This window comes from Poecilia reticulata, linkage group LG7, assembly GCF_000633615.1.
Source record: "Poecilia reticulata strain Guanapo linkage group LG7, Guppy_female_1.0+MT, whole genome shotgun sequence".
NCBI lineage: Eukaryota > Metazoa > Chordata > Actinopteri > Cyprinodontiformes > Poeciliidae > Poecilia > Poecilia reticulata.
This window is the reverse complement of record NC_024337.1, coordinates 6243290-6253240: the sequence shown is the minus strand read 5'-3', so window position 1 is coordinate 6253240 and position 9951 is coordinate 6243290. Positions and strand designations below refer to the sequence as shown.

The 9951-nt window shown below is 36.6% G+C and overlaps 1 protein-coding gene across 3 annotated transcripts in view; it reads left to right on the top strand.

Moving 5' to 3' along the window:
* Positions 1-6333, top strand: part of cfap74 (cilia and flagella associated protein 74) — a 54206-nt gene extending 47873 nt beyond the window's left edge. For 2 of the 3 annotated variants that reach the window (XM_008413084.1, XM_008413085.2), the window contains exons 29-39: positions 176-304; positions 590-699; positions 899-954; positions 1976-2095; positions 2191-2346; positions 2787-2925; positions 3263-3417; positions 3596-3728; positions 4555-4682; positions 4820-4954; positions 5773-6333. In XM_008413084.1, coding sequence (XP_008411306.1) covers positions 176-304; positions 590-699; positions 899-954; positions 1976-2095; positions 2191-2346; positions 2787-2925; positions 3263-3417; positions 3596-3728; positions 4555-4682; positions 4820-4954; positions 5773-5877 — 1366 coding nt within the window. In that variant the 3' untranslated portion in view covers positions 5878-6333. Of the gene's footprint in view, positions 1-175; positions 305-589; positions 700-898; positions 955-1975; positions 2096-2190; positions 2347-2786; positions 2926-3262; positions 3418-3595; positions 3729-4554; positions 4683-4819; positions 4955-5772 lie in introns of those variants that run through there. The other variant, XM_008413086.1, reaches the window with a different exon arrangement.
* The last annotated feature ends 3618 nt before the right edge of the window (positions 6334-9951 follow it).

Sequence of the window (9951 nt, the reverse complement as noted above, 5' to 3'; positions counted from 1 at the left end):
TTTTTTTGTATGGTCTTAATGAGTGTCCAGGCTAAAAGGAGTTTGTATTTAGTTTTTGTTTTTTTATTGGAAAGTTAATTACCCTAGTTAAAAAAAAATATCTAGCAGAAACATGAAACATGAAACCCAGTAAAAGTCTCCTTATTCACATAGTAATAGTTTACTTTTTTTAAAGGTCTGAACTGTATGGGAAGGCCAGGGACTTGTTGCTGCGCTCCTTTACCCAATCCTACAAAGAGTACATCGTTCGCTGCTTTGTGTCAGACGGAGATCCTCCAGAGGCCAATGTCCAGCCAACATGGAGGTAATACAACTGTAGGCTTTCATAGTTTGTGGTTCAATGAGTGAATGAGTGCTTAAGAAAGAAAAAGAAGGTCCATTTCTGCAGAGTATATTTTAATTACAAAAAGCAATAGAAACTGCAGTTCTAGACAATAACATAATATATGGCAAGCTTCAAATAAACATTCTTTTCTTTTGAAAAGTTATATTTATGTTTTGCTAGTTTATGAACCAAAATGAATTAATCCAGCAAAGTTTCAAAATAACGTTTCTCGTTCTTGTTCATTTCCTGTCTTGATCTCCTTAGTGCCATAAACACGCTCCACCTGAAGCTGGAATGTCCCGCTGTACAGCCCCCTCTGCTGGTGACTTCTGGCAATGGCAATAACGTCTTAGACTTCCGTCAAGTTTATATAGGTGAGATATGGTTTGATCTCGTAAAAGATATGCCTCTTTATCCGTGTATCCTGCCTCTCGCCCAATGGAAATGACTCCTGGAGGGCAATAAGATAAAACGATGGACGGACGGATGTTTATCTGAAGTACTTCGACATCCTTTTTCCTGTCTTTCTTTTTGTCCTTACATACCATGTTGTGTTTTTGGCTCCATCCGTAGGAAGCAGAGTGATTGAAAGGTTGACAGTTCAGAACATTTCAGAGGAGCCTGTGGAAGTATCCTTTATTAAAGTCAGATTTTACTAAATGCGGGCAAGCAAATATGGTTTAAATGAAATATAAATATTCCACACAATGAGCAATCTTTTACTTTTGCATTGACACTTTTAAGCCAGTCTCTTAGCATGTCAGTCACTTAACAGCTTTTTGCTTATGCTCTTGAAAATGTCGCTTATGAAAACTGTTTAACAGTATAAGCTGCATTATATAAATAGTATTATTTAGAGAGAAAGGACGACTCCTTTCAAGGTTAATTTGATATTAGAGCTGGAGTCTGCATCCTCTACTATTCAAAGAGCCACTTTTACCCAAACTCCAGGAAAATAAAAACTGTTTAGAGCCGCATATATTACCTTTATATAAGACATTTTGTAATTTTTGATAAATAGTACAGCAGAAAATCTGCAGAAATTTTTAAAGAGCAACCCTTTTATTCCTTTTTACAGGTTTTAACATATAAAAAAAATACAACTTAAAAAAAAAAAAAAAAGATGACGGCTACATTTTCTTATGTGGAATGTCAATAATTTGTGCATCGTTTCCAGCTTAATGAGATGTAAATAAAAATGACAGGTACTTTAAGTGTCATTTTGTTGTGGAGATTAAATGTAACTATTCTTTTAAAAAATAAAAAAGCTTAATAAAGAGCCGGTCGCTAAGAGGCGGTCTCAGTAATGAAAACCGACTGGTCTGAACATCCACGTCTAAAATATCACCGTGTGTTTCACCATATCTGTCCCCTCATTATATCTGATCTTTATTATTTACTCCCTACCAACTTTATAAGACTTAATTAGTGCTCAACAACTATGGTAAAAATTAGATGTTGTTCGTATTACGCCCACTGGCAGATTCATGTTTACTTCTTGAAACTTAATGTTTGGTAGTCAACACTTGCACCCTGCCCTAGATCGTGCTTTGTTGCCCTTAATTTCAAGCATAATATAGGAATATTTTGTTTGCAAAAATATATATATTTTTATTTTCTGTCAACTTTTTTTCTTTAACCATTTGCAAGCCAACGTCCTCATTGTTGGACATATATGGTCCTTTTTCTCTGCTCAATGCTATGAGAGGCTTAAATCCTGGAGAAAAACACACTTTGGTCCTGGCTTTCAGTCCAACCTTGGAAAAAAAGGTGAGTTAATTTAAAATAACTTGAGTCTACTTAAATAAACAGCATCTCATTATGAATCGGTAGCTGTACATCACCCTGCCTTTTATTTTCCACAGTATAGTGAAATACTCCACGTGCGAGTCCCGAAAATGGTTTTGGAAATCATTCTTCGAGGGGAGGGTGCACTTCCTTTTGTCACTTCGTCTCACTCTAGAGATCTCCCTAACGTTGTCTACGCGTTGGAGAAAGACGTCGTCTCCCAACACTTCAAGGTGAGTTGTCACTTTTTAGTTTGGAACAGTTTTGTTTAACATGTTTAATTTCATTCAAAAGCTATATAGTAGTTTTATTATCATTACTATTGAAACTGATTCATCTTAATGCCACAGCAAATTCTCCCTATAAAATGTGAAAAAAAATAAATCACAGCCTTTAAAATTAGTACTTTTATTCAGGTAGGGAACATTTAGTATGTATATCCAGTCATTTTAAATGTTTTGACCTGAATGTGACCTCATGATGTGTGATTGGGGTGAACAAAAGATCTTAAAAAGGATGAGACATATGCACAAGAGGGAAAGGAAAGAAAAAAATCAAATAACTAAGCATATTCTATTTGTTTAGAGAACCTTAAGACTAAGATACAAAGGTTGCTGACGTTGTGATCTTATGAAATTTGTCAATGTGGTTCCTCTGTTTTTCTCCCCAACAGCTAACGAACCGCTCAGCTGAGACCGTGGAATACAGAGTGATGCTGGCCAGTCACTCTCTCAACAGTCCTCAGCATGGATTAGACAGGGTAGCCTTGCTGCTGGATGGACATAGAGACACCCAGATCCACCCAGCTGTGGGTGAGATGTGGAAAATCATTGGCTGTGTAACGTGATAAGTTTAAAAATTACATTTTCAGAAGTAAAGAGCAATCCTTGTCTTCTGTTTGCCCATCAAAACAGTGTCAGATGTATTAATTAGATGAATAAAAGGTGGGTAAACCTTCCAGTGAGTAAAAAGAGAGTAATTGATGGAGGACTCAGGGTTTAAATTATCATTGTCATTCAAACTTGAGATGTGGAAGCCATGTTTGACTCTCTGACCTCAGCTTTTTCTATCATAAATCTGATCTGTAAGATTGTTTGACGCTGCTGTAGCAGGTAAATATGCCACTGTAAATCTCTCCGTCTTGCACAGGAACTCAGAACTACAGCGGGCTAAGTGTCTTCGGTGTACAGCCACTAGAGGGCAGCCTCGCTCCTGGGAAGAAACAAGACATTGCCGTCACTTTTCAGCCTGACCATTCTTCCCTCTACTACACAGACAGACTCACCATAGAGCTGCTAAATAAGGTGAGCAGAACGACAAGCATATTCACAGACATACAAACACATTTTCTGTTTTTAAAATCAAATCTTTTCTTTCGAAGTGGTGACTTAAACTTTTCTACTGCCCTGATTCAGTTTTGTTTTAAAAGTCCTAATTACACCGTCATGATGTTACCATTTTAACCATGTGCCTGTTTTACAGTGTAAAATCTGTGAGATAGATCTGAAGGGTGCAGTTCCTTCACATAACATGTATGTGTGTGGAGCGGATCCTTTATCAATACCCATTGATTCTCTTCTTCCTGACTTCACCCCACTTCATCCTCGACTCACAGGTATCAAGGCCGATCAGTCTGTGTCTCTTCCTGACGGTGACTACATATGATCTGATGAAAGTTGCATTTAATTAGAGGAAAATGTTATAAATGCGATGGCTGTCTTCCAGACAGTCTATGATTTATCAATAAAAACGGATGAATTTGGCCATAAAGTCATCTACGCCAGTCATAGGAAGCTGTACGTAACATCGTGACGTCTTAGAAAGCCTTGAAAAAGTATTCACGTCCCTTGAACTTCTTCAAAAAAAATTTTTTTCGTTTTTTTACAGCTTACAGCCACAAACTTTATTTTATTTTATGAGGACGATTTTATTAAGTATGGTGTAATTAAGAAATAGAAGGAAAATTATGTACGGTTTTCAACTTTTTCGCCAATGCGTTGAAATGGAGAGTCTCGCTTTTCTGTCAGGACCATGCTTGCTCTGATGCCGCTTAATAAAATCCACCAGTGTGTAACTCAATCTAATTTTTCAATCGATAAGCCAAAAATTGAAAGAGTATTCCACAACTACCATTTAGATCGACAAGCTAGATGATAGGGCGCCTTTGTTAACTCTGGAGGAGCTGCAGAAATCCTGAGCTCAGGTGAGAGAATTGGTTGACAAAACAACTACTCAGTGGTGGTAAATAAATCACATTGCTATGACGTGACGGAATGTGGAAAGATTAAAGGGGGTGGGGGGATGATTACTTTTGGAAGGTACAGGAAATTAACAAAGTGAGGTGGATTACACAGAATCAGCTTGGCTGTGTGTAAAGAGAGCTGAAATGATATATATTTGTACGTGAAGGACTGAAGTTGTAATCTTCCTTCCGCTAACAGAGGCTGTGGAGACGCCGTGTATCCCACTGCTCGTCACTCTGGTGGCCAGCTGCAAAGCAGGGGTCATCATGCCTGCCGTCAGGGAACTGCAGGTGGGCTGCATCAGCTCCCCACACGCCGACAAAAAGGTACCGGGGCGTTGGCAGAGCATGCCAAAGATGACTTACACACGTTATGTTTCATCAGCTGCCAGGGAGAAACATTTCTTCTAACGTTGCTGTGCAATGACCAAATGGAGTTACCGCTGTTCTTCCTATTTCTCCAGAGTGGTGAGTTTCACTGGGACGACCTGGCAGCCGTGCAGCAGCAGGGCTTTTACCTGGAACCTGCTAAAGGCGTCGTGGAGGCAGGAAGCAGCTGTTCTGTCACCATCACATGGACACCTCAAAGTACATACAAGGTGAGGCTCAGATCAATTGGTATAACTAGTTTCAACAGGAGAGGGATGCAATAATATTCACAACAAAAATTAAAAATCTTTCTATTTTTTTTTTTTGGTAACCAGTATTTTTTTTTCACATAAATCTATTTTTAGAATTTGTGTATTAGTTCAATTTTCAGGACACTCAACAGAATACAATAGTTTATATACTGACAGCTACTCCATCCAAAGTGTTAAATATTGATAAATACAAATATAACCATAAGCTATATAAGATTTACACAAAAACATATATACATAAATGTGATATTGTAAGTGACTTCAATTTTACTAAATATAAAATAAATATATTTATTAGGCTGGAGAGAGTTTGTTGCCGCATCCACTAAATAAAAATTGCTTTATTTCATGCAAACTGCGGTACATTAATAGGAAGTCAGAAGGTATGAACTGTTACATGGTAGTTTTATTACGTCACCCAGCCAAAAGAATTCTTGTTGTTCCCAAAGAAATTGACTATAACTTCATAATTCATGCAAATTGTTGATGGTCATAAAAATTTGGCCCGATAAGTTTTACACAAAAACTCATCACGAGAGGATGGGTACAGAAGGTTTCTTTGTATGTTAAGTTTTAGTGGCTTCAGGGTTAAAAATATTTATTTTCTTTCCTCAATCATTTACATAATTATCCACACAATACAACCTGGTGATAAGCAATATATGAACATCATATTGTTTTATGTGAATTGAATAATTGTAGAGATACAAGGAGAATCTCTATTCTGACAGAACATGTCTTGAATGTATTTGGTAAATATGGGATTCTTATTTCAGGCTTTTGAGGTGGTCCAGGTGTGCGTCCCCCTCACCGTGAAGAGCGATGAGATCACAGCTTACAAAGTGACGCTGATGGCTTTTGTCTCGTCCGCTGCTGACTGACCAATACAGGAAATGGATGCAGATCAGTGGAAAAACCTTGCTTCACAGCTTTTTGCTGTTTTTATTATTTTGATTTTAGGGTAGTTAATTTTTTTGTTTGTTTTTTTGCTCTTTGTGGTTAGAAAAAATCGTGCGTGGTTTGGAGAGTCAAGAAATGGATGATGCACAAATTTAGAAATTTATTATTAGAAAAAAAAACAGAAGTACCGTAAGGATTTGCTGTTGCGGTCATGAAAGTGCTGCCATATAAAAACTGAACGGTAAGAACTAAACAGTATGTGCAGAAAAAAAATGCTTTTGCACAAAGTCATTTGAGCTATTTTAGTTTGATAAATTCCTAACATGAGAACAGCTAAAGCTGTAACTGTAAACACTATAAAAAAACACTATAAAGCTGTGTCTAGTTTAAATGTACACAAAAAGAAATAAAAAATCTGAATGACGAGTGAACGCCCATGAAATATCCAAATGATTTCTTATATAATAGTTGGGAAAGCAAATATTGACTGCAGTAAAGTACATCATGGAGTGGGAAAGAAAATGATCACTATGTTTAGACTGAAGTACAGCATAAGACTGTAGAAGTGATTTCCACCACTAGAGGGAGCTTATAGTACCACATGAACAGCTCTGATAAAGACAAAATAATTCAAGTGTGCTGATAAATATACAATAAAAATACTGATGAAACCAGGAAGCCAAAACCCATTGTGGAGATGTTTTTAGTTGAACTATCACCAATTACTTTTTTTAAATATTTGCAATTAATGCAGATTTAATGGATGAAAAAAGAAAAGCATTGTTTGCCATCTGAAAACTGTTTATTTACTTGCGCAGCTGCTTCTTTCTTATGGCCTGTAAAACCAAAGTTGTGTATTAAAAATAAATAGTATTAATATTTCATGAATAAACAGAAACTTTCGAGAAAAATCTATATGGAAACATGGGCAACATGTAGTCTGTGCTGAAACATTGGGGGCCGGGTTGGGTTAGCCGCTTCAGGCTACTTTTAAAAATTTATCCACACAGTTTTTTTTTTTTTTTTTAGCTTTTACTTTCAGTGGTGATGGACCTTCTCAGAAGTAAGTGGATCTACACTTGCATTATGCATAATGTTGTGTGTGTGTCTGCTCTACATTTTAGAAACTCAAAAACAGTGCCTCACAATTACTGAAGTTTCTTATAAGCATGCGAAGAGTCTTAAAATAAACTATTTTATAGCAGCAGTTCATTCTTAAACTAAGTTTAGAAAAATCCACATCTTATTTGAGCGCAAATATTTAGAGTAGAAATAAATCCCATGTTAAGAAACACTGGTGCTGCAATTATTATTCCAGTGTGTTTAAATTGACTGAAGTATCTTAAGTTATTTTTAAAATGCATATAATATGCCAGAAAGGCCTTTTTATTTTAAGCTACCCTCAGGAGATGAGCAAAGATCAACTGTTGTGGTTGAAAAATATTCAGAGATATCTAACTCACAATCAAGTCATTATAAGAAATGTTTTTGAAAAAAGCCTTGTGATCAATTTCTCACAAGATCAGTTATTCTGGTGAGAATTGTAGTTCAAGTTTAATTGACAATATAAAGAAGGAATGCTGAGCTAGCGTTTTGAAGATGTACATAGTGAACATCTCATGGTGTAATAAACAGTTATGTTTCTTGTTGCACGTGGCGCATCAATATGCTTTAAGACCGTAATCAATCACAGTTAAACATGACGTGGTGCATCAGATGCGGATATTAAAAGCTTATTCTTGCTTGTTATTTACCAACACAAATATTTCAGTCATTTCAGAAAATGTATTTCCCTAGCACATTACTTTGAACGTTTTAGTGAAGTATTGCTGCTTCTAAGAACCTGTTCGGACAATTGTTTGGTAGCTCAGTTTTTACAATCTTCCTAGGGTGGAAACATGCAATATGCGGATTGTACTCTTGTCATTTCCTGTAATACATACATGTTCTTTGTATTTGTCTCCAGGAGTAGGAGGTGCCCAGCAGGTCTGGCAGAAACTTTAGCCCAGAATTTTCCAGAATTATATATTACATTCATATCAAATCCTCTTTTACGAACCCTGAAAGCGTGTTCAACTTGTTTAATAAGGCGCTGCACATCTGAACAGCAGATGTCACTAATGCCTTGTAATGGACCAATAGGAGCTGACCTCTGTCTGAGACTCATGCAGTAAGCATTTATCAGAGATTGTTGGAGATTATAATAAATCAGATTACTGTATCCTAACCTGCCTATAAAAAGCAAGGTCATTAAGAGCTTAGCCTCATGTAATGTCACTCGTTTTATGAAATCTATTAGATTATGTGAGACGATATTTGTGTTGCTGTTTTGCCTCTTTTTTTTTTTAATCTGATTTCTCCCCTGATCTCGTCCTAATACGCTAAGATAGTGCTACTTACGCTGCACACTCAGGCTAACTAGGATACGTATTTCTGTTAATATGAATGTGAACAGAAATGTCTTAAAACACACACAAATGAAATACATATGTTTCTTAACAGTGTCCCTACAGACATCCTCCAGAATTTAATAGATTACAGCAAGATTAGAAAAAAACGTTGCAACGGTGTCAGCTTGCAAAGTTCTTATTGTATGTGACCGATGAAATTATGCAGCCTGTGTTAGCTGATGAAGGTCGTCATAGTAACACAGTTTAAAAACTGGATGTGTTGTAACTGAATTAGGACCCTGGGGTTTTATAGCTGTGCTAAAGACCCTCCACAACACATGTATGCAAACAGGCGTGGACAACTGAATCTTAGTGGCATTAACCTGAATCCCACTAGAAACCCACTCTCTTCAACATTTCTTTAATATATAGATATTTTTATTATTATTATTATTATTTAAAAAATCTAACTGTTATGCATCACCGCAATTAAGCAAAACATCAAACGATGGTACTCCTTTACATACCTCAACAGGGACGCGTATATTTGCTTTTGTGTTTTGTGTTTTTTTCTTCACACAAGTGTATGTTCTTCTTCGTGTTAGCTTTTTCTTCTTGGAGGAGGCATCCCTATATGCCGGTAGATGTCATTTTGATTATTTATATGTGAGAAAATCGCACTTTTCTGATAAAAACAGAAGTGTCCCCAAATGTGCAAAATAACATTTGAAGAAATAGTATCAATCTCCCCTTTTTTGTATTATTCTAATTTAGTGTTATTGATTTAGTGCGTGAAGGCAGACTTATCAGGAACGTTCAAGAACATTCTTCTTACAAACCGAAGCTGTGGCCGCTGCTGCTGCTGCTCTCGTCCCCCATCGGACTGGACCCAAAGAACACTTTGTTGCCTCGGAGGACCACAAAGTGTTCCATGTCTCCAAGTAACGCCTTAACCCACCGAGCATTAGCTCCTCCTCTGAGCATGCTGCCTGGAGGAACCGGTAATAATGATTAAGTCCTCTCTGTGTTTCAGTGATGGCCCACCCACAGGACATGAATCCCCTGTGATTACTTTATCCAAAACAAAAGCACAGACACATTAATCTGTTGAACATAAAGACTGACAAATACAGATAAATACAATTCGTAGGCACACTTATTTACATAACAGCTTATTCTGAGAGTGTGAATAATAAAAATCGGTCAAAATTAAAGTAAATTTGTGGGAACGTACCGTTGTAACAAATTAGAACTCAATACTTTTATTTTTTCCAAACTCTCTGGAAGATTCCTGGCTGACAGCATGTGTGTGTGGGGAAAGCTGGCCCGTCTGCTTTGAATTTCAAATGAAACTGCGCTGGTTTTTCTGAGGTAACAGTTCAGCGTACCGCAATTTTCATATCGCACATAAAAAGCAACTTGCTGTCACGCACTCAGTTAATTAAAATTCTAGCGTAAATGTATTTTCTCTGATTTTTCTTAAAAAATGCATTGATAAAAATTAAGTATTTGAAAAGAAAGAAAACATTGAGTAAACCCAAAAATCAGATAGATAGATAGATAGATAGATAGATAGATAGATAGATAGATAGATAGATAGATAGATAGATAGATAGATAGATAGATAGATAGATAGATAGATAGATAGATAGATAGATAGATAGA